General features: G+C 44.8%; 1 protein-coding gene across 2 annotated transcripts in view; it reads left to right on the top strand.

Annotated features, from left to right (window-relative positions):
* si:dkey-49n23.1 (semaphorin-3D) overlaps positions 1-20,461 on the top strand; it is a 64,760-nt gene that overhangs the window by 32,988 nt on the left and 11,311 nt on the right. Inside the window, exons 1-10 of one of the 2 annotated variants that reach the window (XM_037101611.1) lie at positions 12,278-12,484; positions 14,805-14,959; positions 15,041-15,103; positions 15,227-15,346; positions 15,662-15,752; positions 16,858-16,986; positions 17,086-17,228; positions 17,856-17,970; positions 18,410-18,479; positions 19,123-19,267. In XM_037101611.1, coding sequence (XP_036957506.1) covers positions 12,421-12,484; positions 14,805-14,959; positions 15,041-15,103; positions 15,227-15,346; positions 15,662-15,752; positions 16,858-16,986; positions 17,086-17,228; positions 17,856-17,970; positions 18,410-18,479; positions 19,123-19,267 — 1,095 coding nt within the window. In that variant the 5' untranslated portion in view covers positions 12,278-12,420. Of the gene's footprint in view, positions 1-12,277; positions 12,485-14,804; positions 14,960-15,040; positions 15,104-15,226; positions 15,347-15,661; positions 15,753-16,857; positions 16,987-17,085; positions 17,229-17,855; positions 17,971-18,409; positions 18,480-19,122; positions 19,268-20,461 lie in introns of those variants that run through there. The other variant, XM_037101610.1, reaches the window with a different exon arrangement.

Below are 20,461 nucleotides of genomic sequence, written 5' to 3' on the forward strand. Positions count from 1 at the left end.
ACATGGATCCTGTAAACACACTTTTTTGAAACCTGGTCTCAGGGTGCTGAGTCGTTTACAATGGATCCGTTTGGACGCAAATATTCTTGAAACGATGCCGAGGAAGACGAGGAAAAAAGAGTGGCAAAGAAAACTGGTATTTTGTGCCATAAAAAGATCTGTTTCTAGTCTGAAAACCTGACCCTCGACTGAGCATAAAGAAATGTATCATCCGGAACATTTCCAGCGGTGTTTGTGGAAACAGAACCAGGTCTTTTAATCCGAATCGAGATCTTTTCTGGACCCCGATCAAGTGTTTTTTGTGCCTGAACCTAACTGGACTTTAAACAAACTTTGTCACAACATAACTTTGAAAACTGAAGAAATGTTTCACGTTTCAGTGTTTCTAAAGAAGTTTCATCTTATCTGAAAGTTTGTGGAAAGTTAGATTGTTGGATTTTTACTGTATATTTCCATCTGTGTGTGGTGACAGAACCAGATGGTTTAAAGAAAAACACAAAGTTCAGAAAGAAAGTTTCAACAGTTTTTTTGCAGAAACACTAAAGCTAAAACGATCCAGTCAGCGGGGTTGTTGAAAGTGTGAAACCACTGGATATTATTTAAACGAGGGACCTCATTATGTCACTCTTTATAAATGTTACATAACTGGATGTTTTGTGGCTGCAAAAGCAAATATGTTGAGCCAACACATATTTTCCAAACCCGACTCAGAGAAGAAAGGAGATAAAACAGATTCTTTCTCTTCTCAATAATCCACACGACTAAATAAAGTCTTCTTCCCTTTCTTCTTTTCCTTTTATGATCATTTCCTGAACCTTGAGAGAAGAGTCCGGTCTGCTCGCGATGCACGCAGGCAGATATACGTGATGAATGTTGCTGCCATGGAAACGTTCAGCTCTTAACGCTCGACGCTGAACTCACAACTGTGTGTTAATCATCGTCCTGCTCGCCCCTCCGACTCTTTCTGTAAACGTTGCAGCAATAAGAGGAAAGAATTATGAAGCGCATTTTTCATCCACGCAGCAGAGTTGCATTTCTTTGCTGATAAGAAAAGTAAATTATACATTTTCTGAAGAGCTCCAGCGAGCGTCCGAGGATCCGTCCAGCAGCCATTATTAACTCCAGCTGCTCTGCTCTCTGTTAATTGTTCGGATCCTCGTTAGGCTCTCGTGGCTTCTGGCTTGTTTCCATCTTCTTACCCGTTAAACGACTAATGTGACCGCAGTGATCCCGGAGAGAGGAGAGTGGCAGCATCTTCTCTGTGACAGGAAGCACAGCTTTTATAGGAAATATGGTCTTGATTTAGGGAAACACACGATCTTTCAGTGTAACACCCTGTAAAGTGAACTTCCTCCGCTCTCCTTTCATCTGTAATTATAACGTAGAGACGCTGCTACTGTTTGTATTTCAGACGTTTGTTCAGCAGGACGGTGGTTTTGTCTTTGTGGCTGCAGCAAGTTTTCTGCTCCGTTGATGAACTTCTCGTTTGTGATTCATCTCTCCTGCTGACGTGGTCACAGCCGGCTGTCGCTCGTGAGCTACAGCTGAAACATTATGTTTTATCCTGGGCTTCAAGCCGGCAATGTGTCTGTCCTTTCTGGCGGCTAAGTCCGCAGATTTAGACAGAAGGCGGTATATTGGGGGTCTGTTTTGGTCCACCAATCTGACGCCTCTGAGGGTAAACTTTGTTCCACATCCACTGCTCGGTAAATCCGAAAGTCACAGCATCTCTGCTTATTTGAGTTTAGGTTGAACTGTGAGTGCGGTGATTTTGATGATTCTTACAGTGTTTCCCACACATACACTTCATACAGGTATCTTATCGGTAACTTACTGCCGACGAAGAATCCTGAGACAGTCGCTGGTAGATGCTTTTTTTAATAAACGAGTTGTCTGAAGCGGTTGGATCGTTACTGCAGGAGTTAATTCTCGTGGCATTTTCAGCGTTTGGACCTGCAGAGTGAATCTAACAGGAACAGACTGGAACCAGTGGAAACTGATCCTCACGGGCTGGACCGAAAGCCTCGCAGCGAACACATCGTCCCGTCCCACGTGATTTATGGTTCTGTTGTGAGTTGTAGCCTGTTGGTGACGACACGCTGCTGCCTGCCGAACATGATTTGTGGTTTTCAGGGCGAGGCTGCAGTTTGGAGCGCGACAGAGAGGTAACACCACCGAGCTGATGTGTGAAGTTAATGTGTGTGTGTGTGTGTGTGTGTGTGTGTGTGTGTGTGTGTGTGTGTGTGTGTGTGTAATTAATAATAATTGATGCTTTTTACTAAATCTCTCACCAGATCCCTCTTTAATATACTTTTTTTCTTTTTAAAAATCTGTCAGCACAGGCAAATAATGTGTAAATAATGAAGTTTGTCACATGTGCTGTTGCTGTGTCATTAAAAAAGTTTGCAGAATTCGCTATTAGCTCTTCCTGATTGCAGTGTGAGCATAAATATACACATAAGTGTCACTAGATTACTTAAAAGCTGAACACAACTTAAAAATGTGAAGATTCCAGGGCAAGTTCTGAATGGTCTTTTCCCTAAGCAGATTTTTGGACATTTATTGGTGGACATGAGAGATGATGTGTCCTTGAAAAGTTAAAGTCAGTCTTCTTCACTTGTAACGGCGGCCTGTTTTCAGATCAGGTTAATGAGTAAAGTAAGAAAAGTTTGATCATTGTTTGATCCATTGTTGATATAAAAATGTAGTTTTTTGTAACTGTAATTCTAATATTTTTATCGAAAGCTCAAAACAATGTTAACGTTACAAATTTAAAAGCTTATTTAATACATTTATGAACTTAAGTTAAAGGAACAGTTGAGAGTTCAGTCTCTCTCCTCCTCCGTGCTGATGAAAAGGTGGATGAAGTTTTGTTGCACAAAACATTTCTGGAGCTTCACAGCAAAACAGATGAACAGCTGAAGCAGCTGCAGACAAAGAAATGTCTCCTGTCAGATCGTCTGGTGAAATCCAAGTCTCTGAAGGCCCAGAGAGAGAAAGTGGTCGGAAAAGATGGTTTTACGCTCTTTTTAAGCCGAGCTTGTGGTGTAATTGTTTGTTTTTCTGGTAGTTTTAAAAAATATATATTTTAACATATTTATGAACTAATCCAGACATTTGGTTTTTGCTTTGAAATGTTTTTGGTGAAAGTCAAGTAAAAACAAACGATGAGCAGCTTCATCATGTTAAAGAATGGGCTGGAGACCAACATGAAACTAAAACAGTTTGTTTCTCGTAAGAAAAGAGTTTGCTGAAACCAAACGGATGAACCTGAGCCATCGTTTCTGTGGCGGTCCAACAAGCCCGTCATTGTTCTGACGTCCGTTGGCCTGAATCTGTTAAACTCAGGATAAATAGATGTGACCTGGCTGCTGGGATAATAGCTGGTTAAGTTATTTTCTGTCTGAGGCACTTTGGATTTTTTTCCCCCTTGAATGCTGAAACTTGATATATTAAACGGCTGCAGTCATCTGTGTCGAGGTTCAAAGGGAAACTCTTTAAGTATGATTTAAAGCTCCGAGCAGGCGGCGGGATGAAGAGGATGAAGAGGATGACGAGGATGAAGAGGATGAAGAGGATGACGAGGATGAAGAGGAGTGAGGAGTGATGCTGAAGCCTCCTGGAGACGAATCACAGACGTTAACACACACGAGCAGAACGAAACAGGAATTAGCATCAAAATCAACTTATTTTTTAAGTTCTGTCGGTCCATCGTCCGTCTTCTGTCTCCGACTCTGACGATGTAGGAGTCATTAGCTTCGTGTCTGGAGGAGGTGGAGACATCAGCACATCCATCAGTCCTCATGTAAACTGTTAGTGAAGCTCTTCACGTCACGTAAACACTTCAGATGCTGTCAGACATGAGGAGGTTTATTTCACTGTTTCTCTGCGTCGTCTGTTAATAATCGTCTGTTTTCATGAATTATCTCTTATTTTGTTCCAGATGTTGAGTCAGAATTAACAGAAAAGGTTCATAATATCAGTTAAATGTTTAGATAGAGCAATAAATGGTTCAGCAAATTCACACTTTCTTCATCATTAACTGTATTTGTGTGTTGTGTCTCTTCGCTGGCAAATAAATAACGTGTGACATATGAGTGTCGGGAGGAAGGAGAGTTATCAAGAGTGAAAAGTCGACCAGAAAAACCTCAGAAAGATCCAGAAAGAGCCTCAAATCTTTGCTGGATGAGTCACATGATGTGTTTTTATTTAATATTTAATTTATTTATGTCACAGTTATTGTCAATGCTGGAACTTCACACTCGCCTTCTGTACGTTATTTAAGTTACGTGACGCAAGTTAACTTTGTTTCTCAGTAACAAAAACTCATCACTGACTTTTGGTGTCGTCCTCATTTCTACGTGGATGTCGTTGCTCCACTCCAGCTGACTTCCTCCTTTGCTCCTGTAGCCATTAGAGGCTTCAGGCTAACAAGAAACGTAGATATACAGCTCGTAATAAGCTGCTTTCACAACCAACGTATACGGTCGTTTTTCTGATGAGGGCGGGCTGATGATATGATCGACAGGTGCAGTTTGGTAGAAAGAAAATAGTTCCCTCAACAAAATCTGTGAATAAATAATACGACAGGTAAATTTCACTTTAAATTAAATTCCTAGTGTGTGTGTGTTTTCATCATGGTGGCTTTTATTCCCTCCTCTGAGCGTCTAACTCGGCTGGAGACGATCGGCAGGTTGGACCAGGATGTGACGTCCATCGTCTCCACTGTTAACACTGAAAGAAACTGAACGAAATGGAAAGTGGAGGGAAAGAAAAAGAAGCACAAAGGGAGTGTTTTTCTTTTTCCTTTTCGTCTTGTCTTGTCTTCTTTGTGTCTTTTGTTTCCTCCAGTCGACCTCAGATCAGATGTGAGAGGAAGCGAAGGGGAGAAGAGGGAGTGAGATCATGAGGGGATACGAAGCTCGAGCTGCCTCAGGGAGGAATCTGCTGGTTGAGTTTCTGTCATTGAACCTGAACGAGGGGAGGAGGTGGAGGAGGTGGAGGAGGTGGGTGGGCCGAATGGAAACAGGAGAGGAGGGTTGAAGGAGTCAGTGAAGAGAGGACATGAGTGCTGTAACCTTCAGGAGGTGCTCGACTTACCAAACCAGCAGTGTCTTCATTTATAACATGAGTAGAAAACAGAGGAAACGTGAAGCGACATCTCGTCAGTGTGAGTTTGCTGCAGGAGGATGGAGGAGGTGATGGAGGAGGTGATGGAGGAGGAGAGGAAGGTCCGCAGAGTTAAATGTTTAGCTAACAGAAACACACAGACCTTGTTAGTTATTGATACTCTGACTCTCGTTGACCCAAAATGGTCGCCGTCCTTGACTTCATCCTCGCGCTCGGCTCGCCGCCTGCTACTGGATCTGCTATGAAAAACAAACACCACCTCGCAGCCAGACCAGGAAGTGTTTAGACTGGGGTCGAAACATGAGCCACCGCCGAGCTTCAATCTGTCAAACTTTATTTACACAGCACGTTTCCACAGACGGACCACAACAGAAACACGAGAACATCTGGGCTCCAGCTAGCAGCTAGCAGCTAATGTAGCAGGTTGTTGTTTAGTTTTGGCGCCACATTCACAAAACAAACAGCTTTATATGAGTAAAACTCAAAGTTATGAAACTGCTGAAGAAGATGAATTGAATCAAAGCACTGATACATTCAAATATACGAGATAAAAACAAATTAAAAGACCCAGTTGTTGAAGGAACTCTCCTGAGATCCTGAGTCCTGTGGTCAGGTCGGTAGGACGGGTTGGTCCGGATGTGTCCTGTCAGAGGAGGAGGAGGAGGAGGAGGAGGAGGAGGAGGAGGAGGTGGAGGAGGAGGGGGAGGAGGAGGTGGAGGAGGAGGAGGACGTGGAGGAGGAGGAGGTGGAGGTGGAGGAGGAGGAGGAGGAGGAGAGGAGGAGGTGGTGGTGGTGGAGGAGGAGGAGAGGAGGAGGTGGAGGTGGAGGAGGAGGAGGTGGAGGAGGAGGAGGAGGAGGAGGAGGGGGAGGAGGAGGAGGAGGAGGAGGTGGAGGAGGAGGAGGTGGTGGAGGAGGAGGAGGAGGGGGAGGAGGAGGAGGAGCAGGAGGAGGAGGAGGAGGAGGAAGTGGTGGAGGAGGAGGAGGAGGAGGGGGAGGAGGAGGAGCAGGAGGTGGAGGAGGAGGGAGACATCGCTACCTGAATTCATTAGAACAACAAACAGAAGAGTCCAGTTTCAGACCTGGAGCAGAATGACGCGTTGCTCTTTACTTCTCTCATGTTACCAGGAAAACAGCGACCTTGAGGACTGTGGGTGGGACCTCACGTTTAGTTTCTCTGCTGGAGAAAAACTACATATTTGATTCATTCATGTTAGTTTCCCCAGACACCAGCGCCGGTCCATCTGAACCGCTGAAGAGTCCTTGAGCAACACCAGAACCCCCCAGAGCTTCTTGCAGTTTCACCCCCCACCAAGTTGGACGAGGATGAAATGATTTAACGTTACGGGGGAAGTCGTGTCAGACCTCAGAGCTTCATGTGATGTTGTAATTACACAGTTTCAAGCTGGCTCCACATCCCGGTGCTGGTTCTGGAGAACCGGCTGTAGCTGGCGAGTTCACCACTAACATGCTAGCTTGGATTAACGTTGTTCAGTCACAGAAGCTCCAACAGCTTCTCTCTGTTCTCTCTTCAGTTTCCTGTTAACGTCCTCTTCACGTTTTGTTCAACGTTGTCTGTTAGTTGTTTAAAAAAAAATTCCTGAAGATGGAAAATGAAATTTAAAATGTTCGACGATGTTCATTTCAATCACTTGTTAGCTGGTTAGCTTAGTTTGGTTTCTTCTCTATGTACCAGTTACTCTTTAAGTGCTTGCAAACATCTGAAACCAGTTTTCAAATGTAAATAAAAAAAGAAAGGAACCAAACTGTTGATTAGCTGACAGCCGCCTCCATTTTGGACTTTCGGGCTCTCGGCGCCCCTCAGAGCTCAGAACCACCAAGATGGCTGTTAAGTTTACTGAAGTTGAACTAGTGAAATATCTCGTGACGATTCTATTGGAATGAATTAAGTAGATGAAGCTGTGACGAGGCCTCGATGAAGAGCGCTGGCGTGCTCGTCAGAGCAGATGTGAACCAGAAGTTTCCCTGAAACACAGAATCTGTGGCGCTGGAGAGAGTTTGTCTCTCTGAGTTACAGCTGAGATATAAAACAGCCTTTAGTGAAGAGAGAGATAAATACTGTGAGGAGATAAACGTAAAGAACTGAACAATCACAGGCTGAGCCAACAGAAACAGCCTGATTTGCACTGAAACTGTTTTTTACTCTTGCATGACAGTGTGAACATATCAAACCACAGAAGAAGACCACTAACACACACCTCACTGCTGGTGTTTTCCTCTCAGAGAGCTCCTGCAGTCCGAACTGGCACAACATGAGTGTCTGATTTATTGATTCATCCCGGAGTCACAGCACGCTGCAACTCATCCACGTCTTCTTCTGTTTTTAATCACACATATAAACTCGTCCGTGTCTGTATTTCTTCATCTGTTTCTCTCTGGATCTTCTGTTTCTTAAGAAGCTAACCGGCTCTAAAGAAGCTGCTGTTTTGAGTTTCAGAAGTAATTCATCTCATCTTCAGGTCTTGTGACGTCCAGTTTCTTTGACCTCGCTGCCTCCTGGGAGCTTGATGATTTCAGCTGTCTGATATTAGTGTAACTCTCACGCGTGTGAGGAACTTCTTCACCACCGCTGCTTCACGTGCGACTGTGGGATACGTAACTGGTCAGCGTCTCCTCACAGGGCGCGGCGTCAGGACAGCCGGGGGGTTTTGGTTTCTATCATCCTGCAGACCTGCTTTCATTTGAATCCAGATCCTGAACACATGAGCAGTGAGATGCTGCGCTCCCTCCGGTCGTCTGTAAGTGTTAGCATGTGCTAACTGAGGCCAGAGATGCTTCTGACTCACAGGAAACACGAGATCACTGTTAGAGATCAAACATGAGCACGGTGCCAGAACAGAAACCTTTAGATCAGCATGAGAAACATGTTCTTATATTCTTAAAAGATAAAGTTTAAATATGAATCTAAATAAACCAGGAGGCTGAATTAGCTGCGTTAGATCGATCTTTGTCGTTTCTTACTGAAACGGTTAAATAAAGATTCAGAACATCTTTTAGATCCTGAAACAAGTTCAGCTGCTTTTGACTTTGACCATCTTACGGTCCAACAGAGCATCACAGTCGCTCCGGTCTGCAGAACAACATGTGGACGGACGTATTCCAGCTGTGATTCTGGCTACAGAACAGGAACACGTGCTGTCGGGACAATTCAAGCCATGTTTGTGGCGACAGAACCAAGAATTTGAAGTCTAACCGTGATGTTTTCTGGACCCTGACAAGTGGTTTCTGTACGTGAACCTCAGCACAGCATGAAGCACAGCGTTGTGACAACTTAAAAATGGGTTCTGAATCTAAAGAAACGTAAAATATTCAGCATATTTGTGGTTCTGAAGCCGGTCCTGTCGGGTGGAGAACATCAGCCTGTGTGTCTGATGTCGGGTCAGTCGGTGACGCTGCCAGACTTTCTGTCCAGAACCAGATGTTTTCTGGTCGGCGTGAGAAAGGTCGTTATCTTATCGTCGTGTTTTTTATCTGCCTCCACCCGCTCCTCCCTCTCAGCGTGGGGTGAGGTCTCCGTCACTCAGGTGCTCGTGTGAAGCTGACGGAGGCCACGTCCTGTAAAATAAACCGAGGAGGCTTCAGCTGCTCGACAGCTCGAGGGAGAGAAATCGTTTCCTCTGCAGATGTAAATCACATCACTCGCTTCTCGTCGGCTGTCGTCAGAAACAACCGAACACGTCACGTTGCGTTTTTCCTCTAGACTTTGTCAGAGGTCTCAGGAATTCAGCTGAGGAACAAATTTTAATTATTAAATGTGAAATGAGACTTGAAAGTCTTCTATAATGCTGGATTGAGGATGAGATTATTCAACCTGTATGTATTCTTGAGCTCAGGAAAAGACTCCTGCACACTGTCCACTCCCGCAGTGTCCACTGTGCAGCTTTGAAAGATGACATGTATTTTAAAATAAAAGACAAATCAAAAACACATAAAAAACAACACAATGTTTGATGCGAGTGACTGATTTTGTTTTTAAAAACACAAATCAATTAATTTTCCTGAAAAAAGTGACATTCTCTCATTCATTCAAGTTCCAGCCGTTAATTGAGTTACATTTCTTATTTTCTGTGTCATGAATGATTTAATATTTTTGCTTCTTGGACAGTTTGAAACCGTTCACAGGAATAAAGAAGCCGGTTGGTTCAGCTGAGTGAGTCTCAGCAGGTCGGCAGCTGTTGGCAGGTTGTTTGTGAAGCTCTTTGTAATGGCTTCATTAGAGCTCAAATAAGAAACATCATCCTTCATCCAGCTCTGATAAATAACAGGCTGTTTTCATGTGTTGTCCATAAAAGTTTAGCAGTGAAGCAAAACTGGATCAAACGTCTCAGAACAAAAACTTCGGACGTGTGTGTGTGTGTGTGTGTGTGTGTGTGTGTGTGTGTGTGTGTGTGTGTGTGTGTGAAACAAATGTGGCGTTGATCTCTGGGACACGTGAAGCCTCAGACCGACGTGTCACAGTGCAGCAGCGAGTCGTTGACATCAGCTGGATCCAGAACAGACACGTGGAACTTTTACGCGAAGTTTGTTTTATTGTGAAAATCTTCAGAGGAAAATGCTGACAGAGCTGGATGCTGAGTCATGACTCAATCTTTTGTCGATTTATCAAGTCATAGATCGTCCAGAATATTAATCAGCAGCTATTTATAAACAATCAATTGTTATTGAGATATAATCTTGAAAGTTTGATGACATCAGACCTCATTTAGGAAACTATTTATTTATCTCTTTATCCACCAGCAGTGGAAACAAACTTCTAACACACTCGTATAAATGTTAATGTGCTCGGCTGCAGTAAAGTTATTTTATAGTTCAGGGAAGTTTTTACCCAAAAGGACGAATCAGATCAAGAGAGCAAAATAAAACCTGAGCTGTGTTTCTGTTTTATCTGCTGGGTTTTATTCAACCCGTCACCAGAGAAAATGTTTGTGGATGTATGTTTCTGCAGATCTCTGACATGTTGAAACTTTTCTTTAGGTTCATTTTTCAGTTTCCTGTTGTGACACGCAGTGCTGGTGCTCTGGTTCAGTGTAGACACAGGAAGTCTTGGTTTGGAAGAGTTCACGTTTGCAGGACGGGAAGTTGAAGTTTCTTCCCGTCCTGCTAACATGTGCTGGTGGTGTGACGCTGGTATCAGACCAGTTCTCTCCGTCCACACACGGACCGCTTTAATGAAGCAAATCCAGTTTTAATCACCTTCCTGATTGCAGGCAATCAGTGTTCATCACCTGGAACGATCAATCACACACACACACACACACACACACACACACACACACACACACACACATGCATACACAGATGTTAGACAGACTTGTATTCACTCCTCCGCTCGGTCACACTCGCAGACCTTCTCACAGTGAATGATTCTTTCAATTGGTCTCTGTCACACAAACACACTCTCTCACACACACACACAGAGTAACACACACACACACACACACACACACACACACACACACACACACACACACACACACACACACACACACACACACGTGTGCTGCACAGGTGTTCGGCACGCACCCAGCTCTCCCACAGCATTTATTCTGCCTCAAGTATTTAACAAATGTTCGTCATTATCCTGAACTCACACACACGCACACACACACACACACTAACACGCACACACACAGCTTCATGGCTGGTTTAGCTTCAGCTCTGAGCGGTTGTTGGAAATGATCCTGTTGATTAAACTGTAACAAGACGTGACGGAGACGATCGTCAGCGAGTCGTTCTGTGAAAACATCAGCCACCGACCAGAAACGCTCAGTACAAGAGTTTATCTGCGTGTTCACGAGTCTGCTGTTGTCAGAGTGTGGAGGAACAATGATAAAATCATATGTGGAATAAAAGAAGACAGACAAAAGACATTTGATCCAAGATTTTCCAGATATTCTTATGTGTGAGAATATCTGAAAAACATGAATTATCTGTGAAAGTGACTCCAAGTTTTTAAGTGTGTATCAGTTTATTAAGCACTGTGTAACTCTTCACCTCAAGAACAAACATAATAAAAAACTGATGAATTGGTTTTTAAACTGTTACCAACCAATTTGAGAAAAGACGTGTAAGATAACATCAACACTCTCACACAGTCGGCTCTGAACGACTGATTCAGTTTTAATCACCTCCTTAATTACAGGCACTCAATCACTCACACATAATGTATTTATGCAGTATATATAATGTATATATACGGTGTATATAATGAACAACACACACTCAGATGTTCACACTGGTTCTGCTGTACAGAAGTCTACAAAGATATTCTTCAAAACCAAGAACTGGATCTTGTTTGTTGTTGTCTGTTCTCAACTCAACATCTGTTTTTTCCTGTTTTTAGAAAATGGAAGTTATATTTGTCCATAAAAACACCAGAAAAGTTGAGATGACTGACACAGACAGTCTTCAGATTTGTTAATGAGACATCTGGATTTCTTCTAGCTGTGTCAGTGGTACTGAGAGGTCTTTTCTAAACTCTAACCAAGAGTTTTTGTGCCTACACCTAACCACCAGATCTGTCACAGCGTTGTCACAACTCAAAATTGAAAATTGAACCTAAAGAAAAGTTTCAACATGTCAACGAATGGCAGAGAAGTGATTGAGTCGATTAAAACCAGCAGATAAGACATGTAATCTAACGTCCCTGGTGTCCTCAAACATGATCATCATCAGTGTAACTGGAACTACAATCGTCCATTTTGCAGCCTTGATGGTGATATTAATTACAGAAAGACTTCATCAGCTGTTAAGGTTTATTTTTATTCTTTAACAGTAAAAATGTCTGAGTGTCTGAGGACGAGAAGACAAACTGAGTCAGTGACCTGTAATCACATCCTCCTCCTCAGGTGACCTCTGACCCCGACTAATCCTGACCCCCCCAACACACACACACACGCACGCACACACACACACACACACACACACACACACACACACACACACACACACACACACACACACACACACATACGCACGCACACACACAGAACTAATGCAGAACTAAAGGCTTCACCTGAGTCGAGGCCGTGACCTCGTGTCATTGACCAATCAGCAGAGATCCAGATCACTGCCGGCCAATCAGACGTAATCAACATCAGCTGCAGGTCTCGTTTAGCTGAATTACATCCAGACTGACTCATCAACACTGCTGCACTCTTTAATGCATTTAGTCTTTATCTTTAAACACTTACACTCCCTGCAGTCAGAGCGGACTCTGGCGTGGACACTCTTCTGTTTTTACACATTTTTAATGCACTTTTCTTTAAGAAAATGTGGGAGGTGATGCGAGTTATCAGGGAAACTAATGGACACCTCCGTCCCAGACGAGACAGATGTGAGCGCACGGCGGTTTGTGTGTGACGTAAAGCGTTTTGGTTTCCTCTCCTCGTCAGTATTTCATGTCATGTCTTCCAGCGCGTCCCCCTCAGAGAGAGAACCGTGAGATATCTCCTGCTGTGCTCGCTTTCATCAGACGCTCTATTTCCCATCGTTGGTCCACTTGATGGATGAGATCTTGTGGGACTCGCTGAATCAGAGCCAAGTGCAGCATGTATGAAGACCGAGACACTGCTTTCTGTCATTGTGTCCGGCTCTGTTGGGCTTCAGACTGAGACTGTAGAACATCTGAGCGGTACCATCTAACATTCTGAGGCATCAGCTGGTCCTCAGAACATGACCGGTCGTGATAATGGTTCTGTGTGGTGGATGTGTTGTAAACTGGACTTTCTCTCCAGGAGCCGAGAGTCACGAGTGGTTTGTTTTTAATTTGTGTAATGTGAATAAGTAAATGTGTGTGAATCATGTACCTTACATTACGAGCTACTTCCTTTATAGAAGTTAAGTTACGAGCCTGAACAGTTATTTTAACCCAAAGTGTCACCAGAACCAAACCAAGCAGGTTTTGAGCCTGATCGTAATAAACTGCTTTCACAGTTGACCTAAATGGTCGTTTGTTGGATGAGGACAGTCTGCAGAGTGTGTGTGTGTGTGCGCGCGTGTGTGCGTGTGTGTGTGTGTGTGTGTGTGTGTGTGTGTGTGTGTGTGTGTGTGTGTGTGTGTGTGTGTGTGTGTGTGTGTGTTTCAGACTGTCTTAATGACAAATGAGCTGTGAAGATTTCATAATTGCACCATGAACAGATGTGACAGGCGATGTTTGATCATATTACTGACAGATGAAGGAACGCTGCAGGCTTAATGTTATCTCAGTGTGTGTGTGTGTGTGTGTGTGTGTGTAGGTGTGTGTGTGGACTGAATGAACACTAGTTGTAGTTTCAACATCTGCAGAGGGAACTTTAATACATATATTATTGAGATACACACATCAGTCAAATTAATCTTTAACGGAATCTAAAAACTAAGGAGCCACAAGCTGCAGTCTCCGTCTTCCTCTTCTTCTTCTTCTTCTTCTTCTTGTTCTTCTTCTTCTTCTCTCCTCTGTACACGAGGAAACATTACATATATCAAACTATTTGAGATGTTTTGTACTTTAGATTTCCTTCGTCAGACTGAGGAGCCACTTTGATTGACAGCTCACTTCATCATGTTTTACTGAGGTGTGTAAATGACTTTGTGCCTCTGATGTTTCAGAGAAGTGATTTATTCCTTTTTAAACGGTTCTGTTGGTGCTGAGTTGTGACAAATGTGCCGTGCTGCATTCAAAGACATCGGGACACCCAGCAGTGTCTCCACTTCTTCACTCACTGAATGACTTGTGGAGCTTCACGCTTAATTTCCTTCGGCTCATTCAGGGGATTTTTTTTGCAGCACTCACGACGGAAACACGTCAAGAATTTCAAGGTTAATTAGTTTTTACTTTTACCCGAGTTTAGATTTACAACTGGAGTTCACAGATTTACCAACAGCTGACTTGACTTCTCAGAAAGTTTGCATGCAGAGCAAAACAAAGATCAAGTTAAAGTCTGAAAAACTGTTTGAACTTAAAGAAACATCCCACAGGAAGCAGATGTTTTTCTGTAATCGACTAATTGATTAATAAAATAATCGTTTTAGCTCTCAGATCCATTCAAGTGAGAAAAATGCTGTTAAAAGTTTAATCAAAGAAAATGAAAATCTAACAAAAGATTAAACGTCGTTTACTGTGAATAACCGAAACAAAAACTTGGACTACATCATTATTATGGTTGTACAAACGTCTCCACATCAGAATTATTGCATTCTGGAGTGAAACCGGGTCGTTTTCCCTCCTGGCTGCGGTGATCATTTACAGCTCGGGGAGCTCCGGCTGACAGAGTCAACAGTGTGGCGGCCGAGCAGCGGCTGAGCTTCAGGGTTAATTTGTTCTGCTTGTTCAGGTCGTTTTCTGCCTGCTTTAACACCGACTCCCCCGAGAGACCAGAGGCTCTGTGGCCGGACCCACGAGCTGCTCCGTGTGGGGGACAAATCAGTCAAATAGTTTCACTTGAACACACCACAAGGAACTTTTAAGTGGTCGTGAAGCCGTCTCAGTTTGACACTGATGCCTCCTCACGAGCAGGCGTTTCTGACTGTTTCTGTAACGTTATAGTAGTTATTCTTAACGTCTGACTGTTGGAGAAGTCATGAAATTAAAAGTGTTGAGGATGAATGTGAGGAGCTGCTGGACTCCAGAATACTTTGGATTTGTTCCTGATGTCTTCCTCTTTCTTCTCTCTCAGATCTGAGGAACGGGTCGGCCGTGTTCTGGCAGGGCGGAGTCAGCGGCGGGTACCAGGTCCTGCTGCTGGACGAGGACCAGGGATGGCTGCTGGTCGGAGGGAAAGACCACATCTACCTGCTGAGACCCGACAGCTTGGATCTGCCCACTCGTACGGTGAGACAGTAAGACGTTAGAACCCGTCCGACCGCCCGGTGTTGGATCATTTTAACTCAAAGTGTTTTATGTTCTGATCAGATCCACTGGCCGGCTGCCAGGGAACATGTGGAGCACTGCAGGCTGGCAGGGAAAAGTCTGGAGGTTAGAGTTCATATTCAGTCCTGTTGAAGTGATGAAAGGTTGTCACATCGTTAAGTAACGTAAAGAGAGCAGTAGATTAAAACAAATGTTGATATATTTCCTTGTGTTTCATGTGTCTTTCAGACGGACTGCGCCAACTTCGTGCGGCTGCTGCAGCCGTTCAATAAGACTCACGTTTACGCTTGTGGTACCGGAGCTTTCCATCCACAGTGCACATACCTGCACCTGGGACACAACACAGAGGTGAACACACCTGAGTCCACACGTTCCCATCGTCTGAGTCTACACATGCTCACTGATACAAGCTCAGATGTCGATGTTTGTCGGTGCATTTTGCTCCTGCAGATTATTGTGACGTCAAACTCAGATATTTGTGAACATCCTGTGTTCTGTCAGTCACTTAGACTCAGTCAGTCGCTCTTTGTAGAGCTGCTGTTGTCCTCTGACAGTCAACAATCATAGAAGAAGAGATCCATCAGAGAGACTGGATGCAGGGTCAGTTTCCTCTCCGTCCTGCTGCTGATGGCTCTGTGTTTGTGTGTGGTCTCTGTCCTGCAGGAGCCGTCCTTCATGTTGTCTCCTCTCCTGGAGTCGGGCCGAGGAAAGTGTCCCTTCAGTCCGAAGGAGCCCTTCACCGCTCGACTGACTGGTGGGTCCGCACATAATGTTCTGTGTGTCCACCCACACACACACATAAGTGGGTGTATTAAATCATCTTCATTCATACTGTGGTGACACTAACGTCCTGCAGCGTACAGTCCCTCCACTGTCTCCGCTCAGCTGTGCCGTGTGTGGTCCGCCTCGCCGATTTCACGCGCTGACGTCAGCTGCTGCCACACACGACATCACGGACGTCCTTCAGACAGACAGCCAGTATTAAATCAGCTTCACGTTGTCAGATTAAGTGTTTTTTTTTTAGAGATGATAGTTGCGACTGTGTCGACAGATAGAGGACAAAGACTTTAAGACAAACACATGAGATGTTTCTGGAAGTCTGTCGAAGCCTCAGGAGGGTTTTTATCTGGACGATTCTCAAAAGTTGCTAATAAAACCTCGAGTGGCACTTGTTCCATCGACCTTCATACAAACTGAGCTGCAGCCTCGTGACAGAACAAACATGAGTTATGCTCTTATTTATTAAAGAGCTCACAGGAAACACTGATAATGATGAAGGAATATTAGAGACACACACTCGTTAAATATCAGATTTTCTGTACAAATGTTTCCTCAAAATACTGATTAGAAAATGTAATTGCAGGACAGAAATGGTCTCACAATCCCCAGATACTGTTCTAATCAGGACTTTAATCAACTGATCATTTTGTTTTTGATGCACAGACAGAACAGAACCACAGACAGAACAGAACCACAGACAGAACAGAACCACAGACAGAACAGACCCACAGACAGAACAGAACCACAGACTGAACAGAACCACAGACTGAACAGACCCACAGACGGAACAGAACCACAGACGGAACAGAACCACAGACGGAACAGACCCACAGACAGAACAGAACCACAGACAGAACAGAACCACAGACAGAACAGAACCACAGAGAGATACAAACATTTAGACAAACCAGCTTGTAAATATTTACTCGTTCACTCAGGATCATTTTGAGGACGAGAACATGTGGAGGAAAACAAATGATGGTGCAACGCCCTCTAACTCTGTCTTCCTCCCTCCTTCCTTCCTTCCTTCCTTCCTTCCTTCCCTCCTTCATTCCTTCCTTCCTTCCTTCCCTCTCCAGATGGTGAACTGTATGCAGGTACCTCAGTAGATTTCATGGGAGCCAATGCTGCGATCTTCCGTACGTCACTGTGGGGCAGCAGTCAACATTACATCCGGACTGAAGCCTACGACCAGAACTGGCTCAACGGTAAGAACCCAACCACGTCTTCTCTCCAGCGACACCGGACGTTTTGCTCTTCCCTCACATTCCCCCGACTGAGTTAACACTCCTCCGTCTCCCTCTCAGAGCCGGAGTTCGTGGCCTCTTTCTCCATCCCGGACACTCACAGTCCGGACGACGACAAAGTCTACTTCTTCTTCAAGGAGCGAGCGGTGGAGGCCGGCCAGTGGGACAAGAGAGTTTACAGCCGAGTGGCTCGAGTCTGCAAGGTAGAGACAGACAGACAGACAGGCAGACAGACAGACAGACAGTCAGACAGACAGACAGACAGACAGACAGACAGACAGACAGTCAGACAGACAGACAGTCAGACAGACAGACAGAGACAGGCAGGCAGACAGACAGGCAGTCAGACAGGCAGACAGGCAGACAGGCAGACAGACAGACAGACAGTCAGACAGACAGACAGACAGACAGACAGACAGACAGACAGTCAGACAGACAGACAGACAGACAGTCAGACAGACAGGCAGACAGACAGACAGACAGACAGACAGTCAGACAGACAGACAGTCAGACAGACAGACAGACAGTCAGGCAGACAGACAGTCAGACAGACAGACAGACAGACAGGCAGACAGACAGACAGACAGTCAGACAGACAGACAGTCAGACAGACAGACAGACAGTCAGGCAGGCAGGCAGGCAGACAGACAGACAGTCAGGCAGGCAGGCAGGCAGACAGACAGTCAGGCAGGCAGGCAGGCAGACAGACAGTCAGGCAGACAGACAGACAGACAGACAGGCAGGCAGACAGGCAGGCAGACAGGCAGGCAGACAGACAGTGATTTATCAGTCATCCCTCCTCTCTCTCTCTCTTCTGTCCCTTCATCCAGAATGACGTTGGGGGGAAGAGGAGTCTGATCAACCGTTGGACCACTTTCCTCAAAGCCCGGCTGGTCTGTTCCGTCCCCGGTCCGTCTGGAGTCGACACGCAGTTCGATGAGCTCGGTAACTCGTCCCTCCTCTTCCTTCCTGTCTCGACCTCTGATGTTTCGTCTACCCTTCTTTATCCTCGCGTCAACTCTTCTTCAACTTTGAAGGAAAGGACAGAAGCGTCCCCTCCTTTCCTTCCCTTCCTTCCGTCCTCCTCCCTCGTCTCTTCTCACCCCCGCTGACCGAGTTAAACTCTCTCTGAATCATTCTTTGTGTTTGACTGCTGAATTATTTATTGTTTTTGACTTCTATGAAATTATGCAGGTCAGTTTTCAACAATGTAGAGAGAAAGCCAAGAATTCTCCAGTTCTTTTAGACATCTGCCAAATCAACCAGTCAGTTAAACTGTATTTGTTGTTACAGTCATGAGACAGAAACACTGGAGAATAAAATGAAATGACGTCTTGGCGTCATTAAGAGTCTCGTCTTTAAAGCTGTCACTGTGTTTTTCTAGAGGACATCTTTGTTCTGGAGACGAAGGACCCTCAGAACCCGACCGTCTACGGAGTGTTCAGCACGTCCAGGTGAGAAACACTCGCCACTATTTTCAGTTCAGTTCAATGATATAGAAAAGTAATTAACTAAAATGATAATAAATAAATAAATAGATGAGGAAGCATCTTCAGAGCAGCACCGGGAGGATTTCTTCCTCCTTCACATGCACGCTCACAGCCCACACGTGCACGCCCAGCAGGACGGGGGGTCGGAGGTCAGGTGTGGGTGTGTGTCGGGGTCAGAGGTGAAGAGGCCCAGCTGGTTCTGTTATTGTAGCCCTGATGTAATAAAAGTACTCCCACCTCTTTCCTCTCTCCTCTCCTCCCTCTCATCCTTCCTCTCCTCCCTCCGTTATCCTTCCATCGACTTTTCCCCAAAACATCAAACTTTTTACTGCATATTGTGTAAATGAGTTCGTCTGTCCCTCCTCCTCATCACTTTCCTCTCACTGCTGTAACTTTTCTGTTTTTGTCCTCCCGACCCGTCTTCCCAAACTAACTTTCACTTTTATATTTACATTGAGGACATTTAGCAGCTGCTCTCTGTCCAAAGCGACTTACAATAAATACATTTGTCACAAGAGAGAAACCACAACATATCTGATTGATAAAGTATGAATGAAAAAAATGTTCCAGCCCTCGTCTGAGCGTCCTGCTCTTGTCTCTCCTGCAGCTCTATCTTTCGTGGTTCTGCAGTGTGTGTGTTCTCGATGGCGTCCATCAGAGCTGCTTTCAACGGACCGTTCGCCCATAAAGAAGGTCCTGACTATCGCTGGGTCGAGTACAAGGGTCGCATCCCGTATCCCAGACCCGGCACTGTGAGTACGAACAGACACTCAAACACAACATGCACATTGTTTTTTTTATTATATCTTACAAAAACAAAAGGAATGACCAGGGGTTGTTGAACTGAATATCAAACTGTCACTGAAAACACAATGATTCCTCTCCAGATATCTGAACATCTTGCAGAGAAAAAGCAAATTTTCTGCGTGCAACAAATGATGTTTTCCAATCATTTGTGTGAACTGTCCCTTTAAGGACGGAGCAAGGTGTCGGCAACTCGCTTATTAAAGTTCACGCTCCATAATTCTTTGTAAATACAGCGACGACAGGACGGTATTTATGTTTGCGTGAAGAATTTCCTGTGAGATCAGACTCCAAACACGGGTCTAATGAAAACAGGCCGACGGAGCTCTGCGAGGGTCAGACTGCTGATTTAACGCCGCGGCGGTGAAACTCCTCTGGGAAGCCTCAACGTGTCAGGAGGGCCGAGGGTTTAGAGCTCGAGTGTGTCAGGTGTTATTTCACTCTCCCAGCCGGGGGAGTTCACCTCTGTGTGCTCTGGTCCTGTGTCATGTGGCTGATTATGGAGGAGGTCAGTGTGTGTGTGTGTGTGTGTGTGTGTGTGTGTGTGTGTGTGTGTGTGTGTGTGCGTTGAAGGTGGAGAGGTTCAAACAGTCACCGCCTCACTGATCAGAAACTGATCGGCCTCCATCATGTCCTCCGTGCTGCACGTTTGTTCCGTCTCGTTCATTGATCTTCATATCTTCTCCTCACCATCGTTCATCTTTCCTGTGTTTCTTTTCCTCGGGGGGAAATTCATCCGACTCTCTTTCGCAAATCAACATCTGAAAGTCATTTTTTCTCAGCAGCTTTCCCATCGACATCACGCTCCGTTCCTCCTCTTCTGTCCACCATCTGTTCATCACCATCCTCGCTGGTCTTTCATATTCTTTAATATTTCTGGAAGGTGTGAAAGTTTCTGATGTTGGTTTTTGTTCTGAGCTTGTGGGAATATAATCAGGTGGAGTGTCTGAAACATCTGTGTCTGACGCTTCTGAAGTTCTTAAGCTTTTGGAAAAGTCAAATTTTTAAGAAACTCATTTTGTCTGGAAAGTTTTGAGCTTCTCAGTAACTCATGATACCAGTCAATTCATGATACGTTGCCCAAGATAAGGATAGTATCACGATACAGCTATTCTGCAATAATTAACACATTGTGAGACGTT

The sequence above is a fragment of the Acanthopagrus latus genome, chromosome 6 (assembly GCF_904848185.1).
Source record: "Acanthopagrus latus isolate v.2019 chromosome 6, fAcaLat1.1, whole genome shotgun sequence".
Taxonomy (NCBI): Eukaryota; Metazoa; Chordata; class Actinopteri; order Spariformes; family Sparidae; genus Acanthopagrus; species Acanthopagrus latus.